Source organism: Watersipora subatra, chromosome 1, assembly GCF_963576615.1.
Source record: "Watersipora subatra chromosome 1, tzWatSuba1.1, whole genome shotgun sequence".
NCBI classification, from domain to species: domain Eukaryota; kingdom Metazoa; phylum Bryozoa; class Gymnolaemata; order Cheilostomatida; family Watersiporidae; genus Watersipora; species Watersipora subatra.
The window spans coordinates 57536213-57558672 of record NC_088708.1 but is presented as its reverse complement, the minus strand read 5'-3'; the positions used below and the strand labels follow the sequence as shown (position 1 = coordinate 57558672).

At 34.2% G+C, this 22460-nt stretch overlaps 2 protein-coding genes across 5 annotated transcripts; one reads left to right on the top strand and one right to left on the bottom strand.

Annotated features, from left to right (window-relative positions):
• The first annotated feature begins 122 nt into the window (after positions 1-122).
• Positions 123-17448, top strand: LOC137405699 (heat shock factor protein 1-like). 3 transcript variants are annotated; one of them, XM_068092061.1, is made up of 11 exons: positions 123-340; positions 632-740; positions 1045-1166; positions 1377-1397; positions 2781-2990; positions 3594-3734; positions 4586-4672; positions 6495-6725; positions 12652-12705; positions 13357-13471; positions 16963-17448. In XM_068092061.1, the coding sequence occupies exons 1-11, from the start codon at positions 200-202 to the stop codon at positions 17064-17066; spliced, it is 1335 nt and encodes a 444-aa protein (XP_067948162.1). In that variant the 5' UTR covers positions 123-199; the 3' UTR covers positions 17067-17448. The 3 variants fall into 3 exon arrangements, with proteins under 3 accessions (XP_067948162.1, XP_067948168.1, XP_067948172.1); XM_068092067.1 differs by lacking the exon at positions 1377-1397; XM_068092071.1 differs by lacking the exon at positions 12652-12705.
• A 322-nt stretch (positions 17449-17770) lies between these two features.
• On the bottom strand, positions 17771-22377 carry LOC137410375 (sperm microtubule inner protein 8-like). 2 transcript variants are annotated; one of them, XM_068095804.1, is made up of 6 exons: positions 22044-22377; positions 21813-21868; positions 20330-20388; positions 19765-19850; positions 19473-19599; positions 17771-18357 (listed from the first exon to the last, which is right to left on the bottom strand). In XM_068095804.1, exons 1-6 carry the CDS (start codon positions 22300-22302, stop codon positions 18264-18266), a joined length of 681 nt encoding a protein of 226 aa, XP_067951905.1. In that variant the 5' UTR covers positions 22303-22377; the 3' UTR covers positions 17771-18263. The 2 variants fall into 2 exon arrangements, with proteins under 2 accessions (XP_067951905.1, XP_067951913.1); XM_068095812.1 differs by having other exon boundaries at positions 21816-21868.
• Positions 22378-22460: the final 83 nt, after the last annotated feature.

Below are 22460 nucleotides of genomic sequence, written 5' to 3'. Positions count from 1 at the left end.
AGTAAAAGACAACTCTAGTAAAATATTAATTTTTAACGCTGGTTTATCGGCAATATTTAGAATTGTCTTTTCGTTCACAGCTCCAAAAACGTCTCTACTATACAAAACAAACATGAGTAATCCCGTCGTCAAATTTCCAATACAGTCCCTTGGCGAGCATTTAAGAAAACGCAAAATCACAGACGAAGTTTTTGTCAAGATGAACCCACCGATAAAATTACAGCTTCCTTCAACAAATCCATCACAAACCAATGTAATACCTGCGTTTCTTTTGAAAGTGAGAAATCTACTGGATGACCCTACAAACAATGATTTAATCTGCTGGAATCTCAACAACAATGTACGTGAGTCGTAGTGCAAGATGACTAATTAACGAAATAGTTTCATTTTGTTCTGTTTAAGGTATCGGTCATTTTAACATGTTGCTATTGGAATTAGTATACCAGTAGTCTGTCAGTACAAGTCGTGAAAGATTTGTTTTTTTTTTTATCGCTGCAATACTAATTTGCTAGCTTATTTCGCCTCTAGGTTAATAGGGCCTATCTAAATCTGGAACAGTTGTTGCTTGTGTTAAGCATTGTGATTAGTAGTCTTTCCAAGTGTTACGTGTTTTTATTTTGTAATTCTACAGGATGGTGACAGTTTCATTATATTTGATCAGACGAGGTTTGCAAAGGAGGTCCTGCCACAGTATTTCAAGCACAACAACTTAGCTAGTTTTATCAGACAGTTGAACATGTGTAAGTAATATCTTTAATTTTTTTAGAGTGATACTGAATCACATAGTGTAGTTACACAATTTTAGTGTGTATAACACTTCAAGTACATGTATTTTAATTTTTCATCAATAGACCAAATAACTTGAATGCTAGCTTTAAAATCGTCATGCTTTTATAGAGCCTGTTGTTTGATTTGGAGGTTAAAAATTTTGTAAGCTTGCTCGCAGGATATCTGTTCACTTTCATGTTTTCTATATAACATGTGTTGCATCATTTTCATAAATGTTTGGTTATTACTATCATAATTTCCTTTGACTTCTCATAGATGGCTTTAAGAAAATTACTAACATAGACCAAGGTGGGCTTCTTACACGAGATGACATGGAATTCCACAATCCATACTTTGTACGAGACAACCCTGCTCTTATGGAACATATAAAACGAAAGGTAAACAGAGTTGCAGGATGATAATTTTTATTTGAGTTGTGAAGGGTTTTTGGTTATTTTATTTTAAGGATGAGTCTTTTTTATTCATTTATCAATGTCTTCACTGATAACATATGCGTTGCATGAACTAGTGGTGATAGAATAAGCGATGGATATAATAAGACTTCCTCAAGTATCTTGTCAAATTTATTCCAGTGTTTTTGTTTTTAGAATGTGAAAGCTGACAAGGCTGTGAGTACAGATTAAAATAATACAGTAGCATTGTCAAATGTATTTTAAGAAACAGGTATCGCTGTAGATTAAAAGTTGTTTGACCGCATTCGCGGTTGGCTTGCTTTCTATAAACTTCTTTAAAAAATTGATAGTTTTTGTTTTTATTTACAATTTATTGTTACCAATTTAGTTTGCTCAGATATATTGTTATTTTTATTGAACAGTTTTGTTAGTGTTCTAAGTTATTTTATAAACTCATTGGTCTCTTGACAATTGCATCATGGAGTGAAAAATCTACCACCAGCATGTCTTCTGCTACAATTGGTTTTAGGGTTATTCACCAATATCAAGCCATTCCTTTTTGACAACCGAATCACTCGTTATTTTATGTAGCAACCAAGAAAGGCTAGTTACTTACTACATGCTAAGCAAGTTTTGTAATCGGCAAGATATGACTAAGAAAATTTTTTTTTTTGAAACTGCTGAAACGATGATAGTAGTATACAAAAATCATCATTTCTATTTTTAAATTTTTTTCCACAGCCAAATCTAGACTTATAATGGCTTCCAAATTTTCTTAACCCAGGTTTATAAGTAAGAGTAAAAAGCTGGTCGACCTTAAAAAGCTTAGGAATAAAATGTAAAAATAATAAACATTGAATATAAATTAACTCAATGGATTTAATTTAAACTATATCTAGCATAAGCTGGAGTATTTCTATCAATCACTCTACCACCGAACCAGCACTTCCATTCACATTTCTCTCAGCCAAAATAACATAAAAATGTATCTTTATTTTATTTTTATATGCAACTTACGCTTTTACATTTAGTTTTCAACATAGTTTTACACAATGCATTTGTTTTGATACTATAGGTAGTTAATTTCTTGAAGTATTTGTCATTGTTTGTGGGGCTCAATGAATCAAAAGGCAACACATTCTGGTAGGATTATTTACTACAACATACCAAAGTTTTGACATAGAAAGGAAATATCGTAGCAGATTGGTTTTGTATGGCGAAGTTTGACTGTATAAAGAATCTAAATTATTGTATCCAACATTAGTCTATTCTTACCATTTCATGGAAGGCTGTGCTAGGAAGACTACCAATCCTGTAGTTTTGCTACATTCAATGACATCCTAGCGCAAGTAGTGGTTTGCTTGAATGAACCCTTATAGCTTTTACTAAACGTCAGATAAGCTCCAAAGACTTGTCTGTAGCATTAGGATGTTTTGGTGATATTTTCTTCATAGTTAATAGCATTCTTCAAAGCTGTGAAACTGGTGCATGAAACAAAATTAGCCGAGCCAACCTCGCAACAGGCATTGGGTGTGTTTATGATATTTGTATGTGTGGTCCAAAGTACCATTCATCTCAAATGCTGATTTACCTCAATAGGGTGCAGCTCTCAAAGACAAGCTTACCGAATATGGTTCATTACAACCAGCCATTGTACCAGATGTACTAGTTGAAATTCGTGATCTCAAGGATGCTCAAGACAGCTACAGCCAACAGCTGAACGTGATAAAGAAAGAAAACAGCAGGTTATGGCAGGATGTGGCTAAACTGAGGTACCAACACACTCAACAGCAGCTTGTCATCAACAAGGTACTCTGCCTCTCTGCCATTTAGATTCAAGTTGACGTTGTCATTAACCAGTGCGTTTTAAACAGTTGTCTGTAATATGATTTCTCCCAATGTTTTTGGTGCATCGTTTCTTTTCCACCAAAAGCACTTGTTAAAGTTTAATGATTGTACATTGTCAGAAAATTGTTGGGTTCGAGACTATACGTAAACAGAGGTGCAAATGATAATTGGTAGTGCATTCAACCATACTTCTCTGAAACAAAAATAGCGCGTTTTAACGAATACAGCCACCAATTATAAAAATGTTTAATTGTATTAAAAGTTCCTTCTCACAACACAGAAGCTGAATGGGATATTTAGCTTCTGTGTTGTGAGAAGGGACAAAAATGTATGTTTAATGTGTGCTTCTGTGTTGTGTTTAATGGAACAATACTGAGTTAATGTTATACGTTATCTATTGTAACGAATAACTATAGCAATGTTTTTACATAAAATATTCTCAAATCTAAAATATTTTGCAACTCAACTCTTTAATGCACTCATTATTGTGGTCAGTATGCACCCCAGTCTGACTCTCAAGAAGATTCTGCTTTGCTGCTTATTGAGGTATGAATTGTTTTGCAGTTGTTACACTTCATAACGGCTGTTGCCGGCAAGTGCAGGGGTGGAGGAAAGCGTAAACTTCCCATGTTGCCTGTTGGTCCTAGCGCTAAGATACCCAAAGGTGCTACGCTGTCTAGTTCGGGTGATAACAGCATGTTACAGGTACTTGTCATGGACTTTACTCGGTAATGTTGTTAATGCAGATATTTAAATTGCGTCTAAATATTTAAAAGAAATATCTTAAGCCATTTTAAATCAAAAAATGCTACTTTGGCATATACTTAATTGGACTTTGTTTAACAAATTGTGCTAATGTTGACTTAACCCTTAAAGGTTGACTTGCAACAAAATTCACATTACAGTTATTTAGTATCAAAAGATTCACCATGGCTTACTCTGTTGTGTTGTAGGTGCCAAATATGTGGAAATGTGATTACAAGCCCTTAAAAGCTCAAAAACGAAGTATTTGTTTTTGAGCTATTTTAAGCAAAAAAAGCTATTTTCACGTAGTTTTCTTCTCAGCGTTTTAATCGTGATCAAGTTTTATCGATTTTAATCTTGAAACATCCTGGCAGTCAGATCACCTCAAACATAAAAAACAAATCCAAATGATAAAAAATACCGATACTTTCTGATAAAATTTACTAATAGTTTGTGGAAGTTCATCGGTAATAGGTGACTAGTTTGCTCAGCGTTATGACTATATCGGATTAGGTATTGTTGCATCTATCAAACATCCTTGCATCACATTGGTTATCAGCTAGTCCTTTTGACATACCTTCCCAAGTGTTGTAAGCTTTGAATACCAATATTTTGATTTCCGGTACCGTCAGAGAGTATCGAGTATATCAATAACGATAGTTCAGATGTTTTCGTTACGCCAAGAACTGAATATATACATATTGTTGTATTAATTTTTGTCCCTTATTGCTTTGTTATTTTGCACCTATTTTTGTCATGTATTCATTTTTATATTTTTGTGCCATGTATGGTAACCATATGTCTATGTGCAGGAGGATGAGCTATCAAACACTGGTTATGAAACATCGGCTAACAATGCTATGACAATTCGTGACATCACTGATGATGCAACACCTTCAGTAAGTTTTACTCATTTTAGTTACTCTGCAGCAGCAGATAGATCTAAGTGTATGTTGGAGCCTTGATAGGTTGCCACTCGACTGCACAACCAGACGATCACCTCGTAATCTTCAATAACATCAAATTTTGGCATTAATAATAGATAGCACACCTTCTCAGGTGTACTTGAGAAGATCGATTGTCACAATCATCAGAATTACACTCTGACTCGAAAAAATTAAATCTGATCTATTGACTTCGGATTAGTCCATACTGTGGTTTACAAACTGACCTGTAGACTTTAAAGCGTTTTGATGAGCGATGAATGGAAATACTTCTCAGAAACACCATACAACGTAATTGCAGCCAGTGATATGGCGTATCAAAGTCCGTGTTCTAACACCAAAGCGTAGCCATTTTCTTTTAAAACCTTGTAAGCTATGCCATCAAAATAATTAATAACTGTACTCTGCTAATATGCTTTACTAAAGTAGTTCCTGTAAAGTATGTAGCATTCTGTGTTAGGTAATAGTTATTGCATATAATTCTTTCAGTCCCGCTCTTTTTCAATCTTTCAAATGATGACAAACTAATTAGGAAAATTTAATTTTATTCCATCAAGTGTTCAGTATGTTAATATGTGAATATAACGTACAGTCAAACTTCAACACGCAGAGTTAATTTACTCCGAAGTTTGTTTTTTATAACAAAACAATCGTGTCTGATCTGACATTCTTTCTAGAATACATTGTATTTCGTTTAACTTGTTCCAGAACTTAAATACTTAACGTTTATTACTAGTTATTATAAATGCAAGGTGAATGCAAACACTAAATTGCTTGCAAGAGACTAAGCAGTGATAACCTATCAAGAGGTTTTTATTGCATTTTCATTTGCTATTGAAGGCAGGCAAATTGAGGCATTGGTTTGGTGACGTGAGAAATTAATGGTGTGTAGGTAGCAGTGGAGATACAGAGTTAGTCTAACTCTTACTAGTTGAACTTCACATTAACATAGCTTATTTATGGTTCTGTTCTTATTTGTTATTTATTATATTCTATTTTTAGTTGTCTCCCCTATCATTTTTACCATCACCAATTTCAGGCTTTCTTGTTTTTGCATTACATTCACTACTTTACTACTACTTTACTGACTATGTACTAGACAGCTTGCCTTATTATTTAAAGAATTGATCCTGTCATGTCGCTGCTATAATAATCAATCTGTCCACATCTTCCTGATCTCAAACTACGATAACGATAGGTAAGTAGTATATACTGCTTAAACTAGTACCAACTAGTTCCCATGGCAGTTAGGTGTGCCGTGAGAGATCGTCAAGCATGCCAGTAAAGCACAGAGAATAAGTATGCGCATTACTATTCTGAAATAGTCTCGGTGTTAAGAGTGTAATCTGGTAAGCTGAATATCAGGATTTTGAATTTTGTCAGAAGCAATATTTTATCCTAACCTTTGCTTCTGGCTTCGGATGGGCATGGCTGTTACTATCGTAGAGGCTAGTGCCGTGACTGTCTCAAAGTATAATGGGAGGTCATCAGGTGAGCTGATAAAGCACAGAGAATAACTATGCGTACAATTATTCAGCAATTTATAGTGCAGCCTATTACTGCAGATTTTACATAGCAGTTGCATGTTACCTACTAAGCTGAATGTCTTGAGTATGTCATGCATTCCCCTTAGTAACTGGTTTTATCCGACTGCCATGAGTGTCATGTAACATCTGATTGTAATTTAAGACCTTGAAACTGTTTAATTTGGTTAGAAATATTAATTGAAAAATTAAATCAATATAATTAGATTGTTTGCATCTTTGTTGGTTTTCAGGAGGAAGACCAGCAGATCATACCCAGTACAGTTACACTAATGGGGCCTGATGATAACATTAATAACGTAGTAATTACTATACCGGATAAAACGGCATCATCGCCTAACCCCAGAACATTTAAAACTCAATTCAGTGACAATCTGCAGGACGTGCAGTCAAATATTGATATTTTAAAAGATTTATTTGCACACAGCGATGCCCTTGATCTTCCGAATGAAGACCTTGAAAAAGTAAGTAAAACTTCATCTGGTTTGTTGAGCACGAATACTGGCTAGTTCGTTTGCTTTCAACTCTCATCACTTGCTCTTTCTTTTTCAAGCCTCTGACATGGTAACAAGATTCTTCTTATGTCGTGGTTGTGTTAAACTAATTTGTTATATAGCCCGTGTATGTTTAAAACAGCATAATATAATTTGTTAGGTTATTAAAACGCTGTCATTCATAGGATTCATATTTACTTGTATTCACCCATCATGTATATGTATGTATAATGCTTACTCAAGTATAATACTCCCCACTTTCAAATCGGAAAACTGGTCTTTTTTGACATACCGAGTGTAACGCTCCCTCAGGTCCTGTGATTATATGTGGAGCATCTGGTGAGTTCGGCCATTATTTGCCAATGGATCATGGCTGGGCTAAGGTATCGTTCTTCTGTGTCGATCAAGTTTTTACTGAACAGGACGATGACAGCGGTAGTCAGCAAGATTGGCTCTGAGGGAGTTGGAAATCGTGAGACACTAGAGATGAAGGTTAAAGAATATGAATTTAGAAAAAAAGTGATTTTACTGATTTTTTGAGCGTGTGTGTGCGCTCGCACAAAAAATACAAGAATGAACAATGGTTTCGTATTCTTTTATTAGCCTGCAACTGAACATCGTTGAGAGATATTGTTAATTAGTTGAATAAACAATAATAGAATAATAACACAACTTACCTATGTTCACTTACCGCCCCCTATAATATAAATATAATATATATAAATATATTATATATAAATATATAATATAAATATATTATAGATATAAATATAATACATATATGCTGCGTCTTATAATCCGGTGCATCTTATAGCCTGAAAAATATAGTACGTTAGTAGATCTTTCGACTGCTTATACTCTTAGATTTGTGCACTTTTAAAGACCTTTTCATAAGATACTGATTGATGAAATACCAATAAAATTAATTACGCCATTTTATTTCTTCTTACACAAAAGTTCGATTTGCAAATTGATCTTTGCAACATATAACGTTCCCTAAACTTTTGATGTTGAAAATTGGGACGAAAAAGGAGTGTTATACTTGGTTATTCCAGCATGTTTGCAAGAGTTAATTTTTGTCACTCATTTCTTATATGCATTCTCCTTTATCATACTGGCTACAAACAAGGTAACTACTTCTCAATAGAGATGAGGTGCATAAAGTAGATAATAGTGATCATTTCTTTTTTATTTCGATTTTTTTCTTCATATGATGTATTATTTTATTGGCTACTGAAAATTTTACTATCCCATTTTAAGCATTTAAAAGGTGTTCTTTTTGCTAGTTGCAGATATCACTCCTACACAGTAGACGCGCTTATAACGTAAACCTGCTTGTGCTTGAATTCTACTGAAGAATTTATGTGAAGTTTATGCATTGTATTCCATAACAAATTTCATATTACGTAAAGCGTCAAGTCATAGTAGGTTCTCAAATTTGATTTGACTTACAGGCTTCCCATAGTTAGCCTTAAAAGTATTGTTCTTATTATGCCGCACTTTAGAGAGAAAAATAATGTTTTATTCCAACCTCTAACCCTAACTTTGTCCTCTGCGGCCTCTGTCTGCCCGCTTTGGACAAGCGGACAGACAGAGGCCGCTCTTATTATGGTAAAGATATATTTTTGTTTCACTTTATTTTAGACATGGACAATATTTTTTCTTTGCAGCATAGACTTTGCTGTGAAGAAAAAAAGTGTACGCAAATCTGTTTAAATTGATATTAAAGATGTGCATTCCCCTAACTAAACGTAAAATTACCGTAATCATGGACTTTAAACCAAGCGTGAGTGATGACAAAACAAAGGAGAAAGTTGTCGATACAAACCAATAATACCACAGTTGCTGTATAGTAACTAAATTAAGAAATTACCTTGAAACCTTTATTTGAATGCCACCTTCATTTGAACACCACCTGTAATAGAACACCACTGCGTATATGAAAATGCTTGAAAAATATAGCGCTATCTTTTAATTGAACACTTTTTTGATTGCTACTTTGGCATTCTTTGATTTTTACAAACTCATAATAGCAAGTGATCAGTAGAAAAGTGTCCATAAAATGGTACTAATAATTATGATGGGTTACATCAATAACAATTCATTCTTCCGTTATTACTGTAGTGGTTGCCGCTGTTTTAGTGAAGGTGTATTTGAGAAGATCAATTGTGACAATCATCAAAATTACTCTCTGATTCGAAATCACTAAGGTCTAAATGTGATCTATTGACTTTGGATTTATCCATAAGGTGGTTTACTATCTGACCTGAAGACTTTACAGCGTTTCGATGAGCGATGAATGTAAATACTTTTTGGGAACACCATACGACATAATTACAGCCAATGTTATGGCACATGAAAGTCCGTTTTCAAAGCGTAACACCAAAGCGTAACCATTTTTATTTAAAATCTTGAAAGCGACGCCATCAAAATAATTAATAACTGTTCTCTGCTAAATTGCTCTACTAAAGTAGTTCCTTGTTCAACTCAGTCGGATACTTCAATGTATATGGAAAACGGTTCAACATAAATGCTGCATCAATGTTGCTCCTCCCAAAAGAGTGTGTGAAATATATAAGCGACATTATCATCGTTTGCCCGCAAAAAGGTTAAACTTATCTTTCTAAAATTTTGGTGAGTTAGTCGAAAAATATAGCACCACCCTCTATTTGAATGTCACCTCTACTAAAATGCCACGATAGGGAAAGAGTTGAAAAATAGAGTACTATGGTGCTCAAATTAAGTTTTATGGCATATTTAATTATTTTTTTCAAATGCCAAAGGAGTAAGTTTGTAAAGATCTTGGAAAGGATTAGGCAATTTGCACATGATTTAAGCTTCATAGACATCAAACCCCTATAACATAAACTTTCTCGGAACGGATAATTTACTTTGTTAAGGTGTCTACCTTCTACAATATTATACCTCCTTGTTCACAGATTCAAAAAATTTTCGTCTTGTTCTGAATTTGCTTGCCGTTAGAATTGACACAGTATATATTCAATCAATATCAATTTTAGCTTTAAACAGGACAGTCACTCACCCAATTCAATCCTTTTTTTAATTGCTTTGCATATAATTGTCATCTATGTAATACATTGCGCAAATGTCAGGCATTCATCGGACTATCTGTGTCTATGGAGGTTTCATCACCTTTACTGCAACACTTTATTCAAAACAAGCTATAGCAGTGTTACGATCTACATGTTTTAAAGTACATGTACATGTATGTTGTCTGTCGATAAATATATGGAGAATTAGCAAAGTTAGCGAGAAGCCTATTATCGATGGCTTACTAACAACCATTATTAGGCTTTGATCATATTAATAGTAAAATAATAATATCATCATGCATATGAAATAATGTACTCCGTTGGTAGCTGTTCAATAGAGACCAGGTACATGCGTGTAAAGGCCCTTTCGGATCTCTTACTCTTAGAGGGTGCACATAAGGCATTCAGTTTTTAGTTGGGTTGTCTTCACATTTTTGTAAAGTAAGGGTTAGCTTTTGCTGCATTTTTAGTTATACGAAATTATGCAGCTAGTTAGTTATTTTATTTTTATTATTTTTAGTTATTATACAACTACGAAGTTGAGTTACAGTCGTTGTCATTGAATAAACATATGCATGGCAACGAATCATTAAAAGTTGATCTAAGCTAATATTTTAATGTTTTAGGCTACAAACATGTTCAAAGAGTATACTAAGAATGTTTTATTGGATTGATTCACAGGTCGTCGGTTGAGTAATTACCATATCAGTCATACATCACTGAAAGTGGTGTGGAGAAGATAACTCCATGTTCATGGATATGCATAGGACTGAATAAATGTTTGTTTATCACTCATCTCATTCTGTGATAAATATTTTTTTAATAGTTGGTCATGTCTTCCTCACCAACTTATGCAAAGGGAATCCGAAATCATCCGAAAAGTCGTTATCATCGATCATTTATTGTTAGAAATGTCGGTTAGAAGAAGCACCCAGAGTAAACACTTGCCACTGAATAATTTGAGACATGCTTAAAGAATAGAGAAAGCATAGTATTATTATGCTTTATTATTTATCTTGAGGTGTTGACTGATGTTCTAAAAAAAGAATCAAGGAGATTGACCAACCAGAAGCTGAGATATAGCCAGCCAAACACAGGTCTACCAAAAAACAAGTGTTTTAGTAATCATCAATATATGACGTATGAAATCGACTTGTGTGCCATTGGTCAATTAAGCCAACTAATGCGCTCTCCTATAACAATCCGGCATTTTAATTGGTTTAATCCCTGGAAGTATAGAACAATCAAATTGGGCCTAACAATCATTGCTCTGAGAATTCCGAACCAGTCTCTCTGACGTGTAGATTAGTTTTAGCATAAAATAATTACACGCATCTATTATTTTGCAACATTTCGCTCTCTTGCTAGTTCAGCTCAGTTTTGTCGTTCTCCTACTTAGCTTCCCTATTCAGACTCATCTTTAGCGTTGTTCAGATTTTTTTAACTATAGCTAATAAATGGAATCAATTAAATCAATCATCAATCTCGGTTATCACATGGAATTTTCTACAAATTATATTAGTTACATCATTTATTCTATACGCATTTATATTATTATTTTGTATAATATGCATTATGATTATTATATTAATCATAAAAAATAATCATAGATAAGATAATAGATCAATAGAAAAATCAAATCAAAAGTTATCGTTTTCTTTTCTTACAGCGAAAGCAGCACGGTCAAGTTATTATTTTTAAGATTATGGCTGTAGTGAACTTACAGTCTGTTAATAGTGACGATAATCATGAAAATCAACTGAATGCTGCAGTAGATACACAGTAAAAAAATGATGAATGAACAAAAATTCACATTCCCATTTCTTATTCTAAACGAACTGCAATCGCGGATGTCGCATATAGACTATACACGTGCCGTTCGTTGAACAGAGGATCTTCGGAGCATATCCGTGGAGATCGAGTTAAACTTTGAAGCACAATAGTCAAAATCTGCTCTTCTGTTTTGAAAAATCATGGCGAGAGGTTGTGGGCAAATGCCTTTACCACACAATGTTTGCTTGATTTTCCTGAGAAACCAGAGCTAGTCTGTAAATTATTTACTATCGCAAGAAGCGTTTCACATCTCGTAGCCAAAACAATCATTATACGTAACGGCGGTAAGGGTGCGCAACTCCGGCACATGAACATTAGGTCAATTTCGTACGTCACAGTTTTTGGGATTTTCGAAGGGTTTTCCTCTGATTCTTTATTAGGTAGACCTGTGTTTGGCTGGCTATATCTCAGCTTCTAATGGGTCAATCTCCTTGATTCTTTTTTTAGAACATCAGTCAACACCTCAAGATAACTAATAAAGCATAATAATATTATGCTTTATCTATTCTTTAATTTAGTTTTGCCAGGTGGAGCCGAAGCTCATATTTGATTGGCTAACTTATTATTAATATTCGTTTAATTTCTTCACCAAAACTTGTTTCAATAGTCACTCAGAACACCATTAACAGACTAGTGTGACAATTTGGCCTTAAATAATTGGTAGGCATAGGTTGCCCTTGCTAAGTTAGGGCTTGAGTGGTTGCTGCTTGCAAATGTTGGTTGTTTTAGTTGAGATGCAAGAACTTCAGCTCACTAGCTGTCTGGTTCGATATCTGAGAATTTGTGCGAGAAATACAATAAAATGTGGTATTAGTTGGCTGCGTGTTAACATGTTTAACTTGTTATTCCTTCACTTCTACATAGATCTTACATATTTTTCATTCAATATTTAATACTGCCAATTCACCTTTCTACTGTAATAGTCTACAATGCACTAACATGTGTTCTTTGATGTATAAAAGTTAATTTGGTTTTCAAAGTGCCCTATAAAAAATAAATTCTTTTTTTAGTTGTTTGACGGAAACTTTGACACTCCGACACAAATGCAGCAAAATCTAAATGATGTGAGTAGATTTCTTTGTGTTTGTTAGTAGGTACTAATTTTACTGTCTAGTACTTTAAGTTTTCATTAAAAACAGAACTAAAATCTGATTGATAGGCATTATGTTGCTTGCATGCCTTGAAGCTGACCCCAACTCGGACTTTTGCTCTGGGTATTTTATGAAAAATTGGTAGATTTTTATGTATTATTTTATGTCTAACAATTTTATGATAAGGTTGTATTCTATATTTCACCATCTCATCATTGGTATGTCTTATGGTACCCCTTTATCGATGATCAAATAGATTACTTTATAGTTGTTATAAGACTTTTGGTTAAAAAATGGTCCATGTTGAAATGTGCCTAAAGACCTTTAAAACCATTGGCTAGCTATTACTATCATTGTAGGTCTTTTCTTACTTCTATTCCATTATCTGAAATACATTTAAAAATGCTGAAATTGACTACTACAGCTGTCTCCGTGTAAATACATTGTTAAGTATTCTAAAATTAGTCATTGAAAAAAATTACTACTCGACTTTAACATCAGTGAGTGGCTATTGGCTGTGGCTGTTTGTTATATATTTAGTAGTTGAAAAAATGTTGCCACTGTAAGCAGTCGTCAAATTTGATATGTATACCAAAAGTGCATGAAACTGGCTATTCATTGTAGGCGGGTATTGCTGACCTTATTCAGCCAATCACTGGATCACAGCCAATGTCAGGTTACCAGAATGAGCCTAATGACTTTGAAGGTCTCATGAATGAGCTTGCCAATGCTTCACAAGGTACATGTAAATATGCGCTGTAGTTTCCATGGCAACTTCTATGAGCCAGTTTAGTATTGATGCGTGCTAGTAGAGAGGTTAGTAGGGTCTTTTCTTTATCTAGACACCTATTGTTATTCTTTAAAGCACATAAATTACATAATCTTTTTATTATGTAGTTCAATACATCAGAGTCTCGACTTTCGAAAGAGCCTATGTTCAATACACAAAGAATAATAGAACTATGAAAAACATGGTGTCAAAAGTATGTGCTGCGATAAAAAACACTTTGTTGTGGTTCCCACAATGTGATGTCACAATTATTATTTAGCTTTAGGTAGTCGATCCCTTTTGCTGCCATTGAGGTTGCGCTTTTCTGTTACAATCGGTACTGTTAAACCCAGAAAGCGCTAATAATAAACTAGGATTCTAGATGATCAACAATGCACGGGGATCGTGCTGACACCCGACCAATACAAACACATGTTCTGGGTTAATTAATTATGGTTCAATAAATATACTGTCGTTGATAAAGGTAATGAAATCACATCAATTAAATTGTGACCTGCGGTTGCGTGGCCCTAAGACTATATGTCAATCTCACTTTCGCGATATCACGGAATGCTTGAAATTAATTAGTCTCAGTTGTGGCCCTCAACATCACAATCAAAATAGAGGGCTAGTGTATAATATCCTCGGAAAACATAGTATGGTGCTTGGAATCTGAGTTATTTATCATAGAAATAATCTGTGCATGGAGAGCTAATGACACTGATTCCTTTGTCATCTTCATTGGTTCTCTGGAGTTGTCCTACCTTCGCCCGCCACTAATGTCAATATCGTAGTTGATAAATATAAGCGGTAAGCAATAAAATAAGCGGTAAGAGCATACAACACCGCATATGAAAATTGTGACGTCACAATTTTCGAGACTATACCATTGAACATTTCTGCGGTAGAGCTCTGGGGAAATCCTATAAACACTAACCAATATCTGTCTCACCATGTCAAACGATGGCTCATTTGAAAGGCAAGACTCTGATGTATTGAAATATATAATAAAAAAATTATGTAATTCATGTACTTTAAGAAGTTGTTTGAATTAAATTGGAGTTGATGAAACTACCACTCATTTTATTGAACAGCTAACTAAAAGAATCTCTTTATAAATTTATGATACTGATAGAGTATGAGCTTCTACGGCAACACATACGCTATAGGCATTTTACGTTATATGAACAGTAAAATACATGAAAATTGCCTAATCCTTTCCAAGATTTTTGCAAACTCACCCCTTTGGCCGTACAAAAAAGACAAACTAGACTTAACTTTTGAATTTGTGGGCTGTACCATAGCTGCAGTATCGACAGCTTGTATCAAGAAAAGTGGTCGATGCCTCGGTTTGCATCGACAACTTTTCTCCTTTTTCTGATCGATTTTGGTGGTTTTATAGACCATGATTGCAGTAATTTTACAATCAGTATTTAGGGAGCGCACATCTTCGATGTTTATTGACAACGATTTGCTTATTGTTATAAACAGCAAAGTCTATTCTGCAAAGTAAAACTAATAACAGATATTCTATACCCTACAGTAAAGCAAAAACAAAAAATATTTTTACTATAAAATGAGTGGTACTACCTGTTTGTTGTCTATCTGTATCCAGGGTTTAGAATAAAAGATAACTTTCGATGATACTCCAACTCGTGACATTCAGATTGGTAGACCGGCTCTGTAACACATGCACCAATCGATCGCCTCTAAGTATTTATGAAAAATTGCAGCTACCTATTCTATGTTTTGTCGACACATCTGACAATTTATCACAACGAACTAGAATGTCATGGAAATTGTGTATATAATATATATATACATGTATATATATAACGCTATACGCATGTAGTTTTTTCTCTTGCAAGTGGGGCGAGATAGGTTAACATTCTAATCGAATTTGAGGACTCGCCTGATTTGACACTTTACGTTATATAAAATTGTTTACGTAGTACGAAGCAAAAACTTACTATAAATTCTTTACACTATCTGGAATTTACGTTGTAGGAAGTATACGTTATAGGATGTATACGTTATAGTTGGTTTACGTTATAGTAGGTATACGTTATAAGGAGTATACGTTATAAGAGGTATACGGTATAGCAATGATATAAACCCCCACAAGGATAGGTGACGGCTATCATATGGGCGGGGTTTAATGATCGAGCTCTGGTGGGATAAACCCGAACATAGCATCAGAACAAAGAAATGTGCTGAATAAAGCCCCTTGTAAATTTACAAATATCATGAACAATTGTGGTTATTTTACTGATCTGTTGGTTTCATTTTGTTGTCAAAAAAATATAGTTGCCCAATATTGTCACCGTTATGATCAGTCAGTTGCCATTCACAAGCATTCGTGATATTAATAGTCGCCATTGTGAAATCACCCAAATTAGGTTTTATATTTAGATATTGAGTATGAAAACTACACTGCACAGCCTTGCCTGCTGTCCCATCTTATTGGCCAGATCAAACAGTGTGACAACGATGAAAGACTTTGTCATTTTATATTAGGGGGTGGCAAAATATTAATCAAAAACTAGGGAAAAAAGGATGTTGTTCGGGTGATTTCGGGTAAATTATATTCAACTTTAAGCATATATTACGGTCCCTACCAGTCTCAAAACTGATAAAAATAGGTAATTTGAAATGTTTTATTTTCCATGGATCCATTTTTTTGGTTAGGTATTACTCCTAAATTTTAGAAATTCAAGATTTGCTATTGTGAACCACAGGGGTCTAATGACTGAATGAGCTAATGACACAATAACAGCGAGTTGTGTTTTCCAAAACTTAACAAGGCAGCGTGACCGCCCCGCGAGAACTGTGCTAGCCTCGAACCCCAGGCTAGCACAATTCCAACAGAGCTCGATCATTAAACCCCATCCATAGGATAGCCGTCGCCTATCCCTGTGGAGGGTTTATATCATTGGCTATAGGAGGTATATGTTATAGGAGGTATACATTGTAGGAAGTATACATTATAGTAGGCATACGTTATAAGAGGTATACGTTATAGTAGGTTTATGTTATAGCAGTTATACGTTATAGTAGCCTCTACTGTATTTCCTAGCGATTAACACTCATATCCTTCTAGTCTTCTTTTAGCTTGGTTTGTCTCTATTGCATGCTAAGGCATCCTTTTCATACTGATCAAATAAGTGGTGAAAAAAAATACTTACTTTTTCTTTTAACCATCTGAGAATAGCTAATAGTACTGCTATCTATAGTTCTGATGAAACTGTAGTATGTCTTTATTTCATATAGCTTGTAGAAAAATTTCTTAGCTCCTAAACAGCATCCCAATAATAGTCACTGTTCAAATACTAGTAATTGTTAATATTATCATACTGGTTATAGTAAGTATTATTAATTGTATTCATTGTCTTTTGGTAATTTGTTCTTTTGTATCTTTAACTTTTTTCAAGCCACTCACATTTATTTGTACTTTAATATAGGAGAGGAGTTGTCTGCTCTTGATGATCTTATGTACCCATTGAACAATGATGCCGAAGAAGAACCCCGAAATAGTACAGTTGTTTCAAGTCATGACCTTGACTAAGAAACTTAGTTGGGGTCATGCTATTTTATATATGTGTTGGGTGAACTAAATATTTGGGAGTTACTTCGAACATAAATGGCCATTGTATGTTATCGCTGTAATACCTTGTGTGTTGGGGATACATGTTGATGTAAACCTTTAGCTTCTTCTTCATTCATGCGCTCATTGTTGTTATCCTCTTTTGTGCATCAAGTTAATTCTTTTCCATTATATCTCACACTCGTCTATGATCAAACTACTAACTGTAGCATTTTTAATGGGAGCCGTTTCATTTAGATTCTATTTCCTATTTATATGGCAATGTAAAATATTTTGTACAGTTTGTTGAATGCCTTATTAATTCTTTTTCACAGGAGGTAATAAAACCACCAAAGCAAATGGTTACCACGCTACTCCTGTTTTTCTTTTGTTCTCGAATGCTGATAATAGATGGTTATCAGTTAATTCAGCAGCTCTGTTCTATTCTACACCAATGCATCTCAGCTAGGCTCTCAGGTATTTGTATGAACTAGATGAAAAACTGCTGATTGAAATTGAATTGAAACTGGCTGTCAAGGAGCAACCGTTTTACTCAACGACATATAACTGTGAAGATGCTTTGGGCACCAATAAACATGATTTATTAATGAGGTGATATTCACTGCTCATCAAACTGCCTTGTAACTGGATTCACTGGCATTGAAACATCCAGGATACTGCATTGATATGATTTCAATTGTATTAATGAAAGCCCAATATTTGTTACGATTGCTCCCTGATGACATTTGCTTACATCATTGTAATAGTTACCTTTGTGGCAAATTAATTGATTTTTAATCGTTACAGTTTCTGGCATCTAGAGTGCTGACATATTTAACACTGACTGCAACATATATATTGACTCTATAAAAGCATAGAAAAATATCATCTACATGTAGATGGTATTTGTGAGCAATTGGTTTTTGAAAAGAGGTTAATGTGGGAAATGAGCAAATATCAGTCAGAGCTCATTACTATGTCAATTCTACTAAAGTATTGCAAACAAAACTAAAATTATATCAAAATCTTGAGCAATTATTGAAAGTGTGAAATCTTATATGCCAACGGGCTAGCAAACCATTCAAACAACAGTAAAGCGTCAACAACTTCGTTGAGTATATTCTTTTTACTTAGTTATCTACTTTGACGAAAGTGCATAATGTAACTAGTCTAGGTAAGTCACATGTGGTATGTGTGATTCGCATATGGTGGCTTGTACGGATCAGTTGAAACACTAGTGCTGCTTCGGGTATAGACGTTTCGGTGGCGGTTCCTACAACATATGTGATTATGATAAAGTAGCTGGCATGATAGTAGTATAAGCAACCAACCTTCTGACAGCTTTTTCACATGTTAGAGTTACATAAGATGTTACATTTCATTACCTTTCACCTCTCTTGTACACTTTGGACCTTAATCACAAGCACCTGGATATGTTAGTGTTGCTAACACCATCTTTTAGCTTTTAAATTGGCATAAAATGCGCCCTCCCAATTTGATAATCTAACAGTCAAAACAAAATTTCAAAGTTACCATTTTCATCTCTTTCATCAACACTATGGTCACCGGTAACTTTGCAATACTTGCGATATGGACAATATACATCATAGTTCTAAAGGTCTATTATCAATATTCATCTAGTCATTTCTATAATTCTAGAATCTTCTTTGAAGAGAATTGATTACTAGTTGTGACAGCAACAGTCATGTCTAGATGCACAGTATGTATTATTAATATACATCTAGTCATTTCTACGGTTCTAGAATTTTATTTGAAGAGAATCGATTACTAGTTGCGACAGCCTGTACATTAAAGATCAAGACGTTGTGCAGCTTTTATCTAACTTTTAATAACTTAATCAATGATGGTGAGACTAAGCAGTGCAAATTGGCCAGATGAATCGGGTGCAATAAAAAGTAATGATAGTTCTATCTATCAAGACCATTAAATTAATGACAGTTTTTTTGTGTGGACTCGAGCGCATAGAATGCCTCTCTCTTCTTTCAACTATGTCCATTTGGGGTCACCATCGCATAAGGCGGATTTTACAGAGGAGCGATCGTGACTGAATGCCCCTCCTAACACCACCAATGGTCCTTCTGTGATTCGAACCACTACATGTACTTCGAACCTACTGATTGTATGCCAGCGCACTAACCACTGAACCACGACTACCTCCTTCACACACATAAACTATATAGAGAATTTAATAGATTTATTTCTTGTTATTTCTACTCCAGTCTCTTGTACTCTTGTATTCAAATTGGTAGTCCTTTTATTGTTACTGCACAATGCCGGCTACCAGCTTTTGTACACATTTTATTCATGCAACAATTATCTTTGTTGATTTATTTCAACAAATTTTACATTTGTTAGTCTAAATCTTACAATATGTTAGCAGGAGTTGGCCTCTGTCCCCGTGGATCAATGTTCGGTTCCTGCTTCAGTGTATATTTCCACTTCGCTGTTATTTCTGGTTTGAGGTATCTCATGGCATAGCCTGTGTATGGCGTATCTGCAATAGTAACAGATCTATTAAATATGTAATTGCAAGAGTAACAAAACATTGGCTCTGATGCTTACATGGCTCTGATGCTTACATGTGAATAAAGATCAAAACTGTTCTGACACTTGGCATGAAAAAAAGCGAGTAACACCCACTCAACACTAAAATACCTACTAGCTGTATCAGGGTGTTCAGTCAGTTTTATGTTGAACCTTTCTGGACATCTGTTAAGGAAGTTTGACCAATCTTCCCTCGTCTTTCTGCAAAAGAAACTCAGGCTATTCCGAAGTAGGATTATACTAGTATTGAGTGATTAGTGCCATCTGGCTAGTTTTTGGCTGACTTGAATATTGATTGTCTGAAGCTGGTTCACCCTGATTTAGTTGCTTTGACAAGTATTCATTTTTAGTATTCCTGAACTAATGACATTTACCATTTGATGAATATAAATATGTAATATATATTACATATAATATAATTATATTCATCATTTTACATCTTCACAGCTTGTTGTTGAATACAAAATTTACAGCCTTGCTCTACTCCACCAGATTAGCGTTAAGATATGAGAACTATATGTTATAAATACAACTTGTGGCGGTTAAAAGTAGACGAAACCATCTTAAGCATTATTTCCGATTTGATGTGATCTTAACTGTATTTCACCGGCCAATGCAGATAACTTATATTATTGTGATAACATATTATTATATATCATTCAACTCACAAACATACTTACTTTAGTTCCAGAGGCGTGTACTGATATCTCGGATCAACCTGGCTTTCATCAAAATCATTCTACAAAACAACATGTTTTACTTAAATATTTAATAAGAGAAATTATAAATTACATAAAAATAAATTAAATTATAAATAAAGAGAAATTATAAAGACTAAAAAAAGAATTACAAGAAGAACTAAGATTTAGCAGTTTGTCCGGCCAATAAAAATGTTCAGATAACTACCAATGCTCATGCAGTCCAGGTTTCCAAGCCAGTAAGTTTTACTTTATTCATTTTATTTTATGAGTAACTGGCTTTATGGTAGCTAACCTAACCATGTGCTTTTTATTCCTTGCATTCACACAATTATACATATTAAAATAGTATTATGAAAAAATATAAATAGCAATACACATAATCTTTGACAATCAAAATGTTTGCCAGTACTTTGCAAAGGTTATTCCGGTAAAATAGTTTTATTAAAAGTATAAAAGCTGTAAGAATTAGCAACTTTTGCAGGTTTATAATAATAAACTTGCTCACAATCATTTGCTTATAACAATATTTTTAGCAATTAATAAAATAGTATATGCTTACTTAAACTCAATTGAAAATGTTCACCCAGCAAAAGAGGCAATAGCCTTGGCAGTCTATTTTTGAATTGATGAGAGAGTTAGATTGTTGAGTAACATATGTTATGTTACTGTATCAAATGCTTGCTCTAACACCTACTCCATGTACAAAAATGAAAAACAACAACCATAAACATTAGCAGTCATCCATTAGTCGATGATCCTATCAACATACATTTTACATTAGATGAATAAACCTGTAGTAATATTCGAATATAAAACTTTTTTGTTTATTATCAATTTATGCTATACGCAAAATAAGATAACACAAAAGGTCATATCTAGTATATACAAAGCTCAGTGTAACTGCAACCTCGACACCAAGTGTTGCAGTCATTGAACAACAATAAATGTGGGAATATCCTTCAAAGATTAGAGAATATTATTTTTATGAGACCCTATACAGCACCAGCGTTGTCGTTTAATTTTAAGTTTCTAGTTACAGTTAAGAATAATTCAACATTTCCTCTAAAACATGTCCTCTGATCAAACATTGAATCGTTCATGTGAACAATCATGGTAGTCGGTGACTAATCTGTGTAGCTTGTAAAAATTTTAAGATAGCTTCAGTGTTTATGGCATGAATTAATTTTTCCAATTTTTAACTTGGGGCACTATGTTTATGTTGGGTAGCATCTATAAGTGAGAATGTGCTTAGTAAGTAATATACAGTATGCTTTTTGTTGTAGGAAAGTTTCACACCTAGTGATTCTACAACCATAAACTTGCGTAAAGGAACTTACCAGGTTTTAAAGATATAAAAATGTAAAAGTAATGTGTTTTGGATTAATCAAAGCATAGCTAGCCAGCATAAAACGACAATTAATATTTATCTAATAATTTTTGAAGATAGTTTGTTTGCGCTTACCACACCACGTGTTCTCAGAGCAGACGGGTCAACAGTCGAAGCTCTCTTGAAGTCAACTGAAATACACCAGAAAATTGAATAATTTGCAATTTTAATTTTTAATTGTTGCAAAGTTTTAAAGCGCAACAATCTGCAATATATAAAAATGTATAACAAATAATATGACAGCTTTTAAGACCTCTCATTCAATAAATAAATTTGTGTATGTTCGTCTACCAGTAAAAAACGTACTAAATTGTTCTGCTGAAGAATCTTTTTCTTTGCATACAGCTTCTCTTGGAAGTGATGATCGGCAATGTTCATTTGAAAGCTTGTGAAGCACTTTGTGTCTCTCCAGTTGGCGTAGGGTTGGAAGTCTCGGATGAAATATTCCTTCCTTTACGGAAACTAACTGAACTCTTCTACCTGCTGGAGTGGGATAAGAGTAAGACGGCATATGCATGTCTTTTGGGTTGTCGTGTTTGTATGTTGGAACGCCTATAGTCGTCATTTTCACAAAATAATAAAAACTATTTTAATGACTAGAACTAAAATGCTGTTCCTCGAAGATGTTGTTAGCGGCCGTTCTTATCTAAATGACAGCTTTGATACTTGGTCTCTGGGCAACCTACGATATCTAAATACATTTTAGTTTATCAATTTACAAAA

Excerpts from the sequence above, each read along its gene's own strand:
- LOC137405699 (XM_068092061.1), top strand. The coding sequence starts at position 200 with ATGAACCCACCGATAAAATTACAGCTTCCTTCAACAAATCCATCACAA. Across the intron at positions 741-1,044 it reads TATCAGACAGTTGAACATGT|ATGGCTTTAAGAAAATTACT; the intron begins GTAAGTAATATC and ends GACTTCTCATAG. Across the intron at positions 3,735-4,585 it reads GTGATAACAGCATGTTACAG|GAGGATGAGCTATCAAACAC; the intron begins GTACTTGTCATG and ends GTCTATGTGCAG.
- LOC137410375 (XM_068095804.1), bottom strand. The coding sequence starts at position 22,302 with ATGACGACTATAGGCGTTCCAACATACAAACACGACAACCCAAAAGAC. Across the intron at positions 20,389-21,812 it reads CTCTGAGAACACGTGGTGTG|AATGATTTTGATGAAAGCCA; the intron begins GTAAGCGCAAAC and ends GTTGTTTTGTAG. Across the intron at positions 19,851-20,329 it reads TACACGCCTCTGGAACTAAA|AAAGACGAGGGAAGATTGGT; the intron begins GTAAGTATGTTT and ends TTTCTTTTGCAG.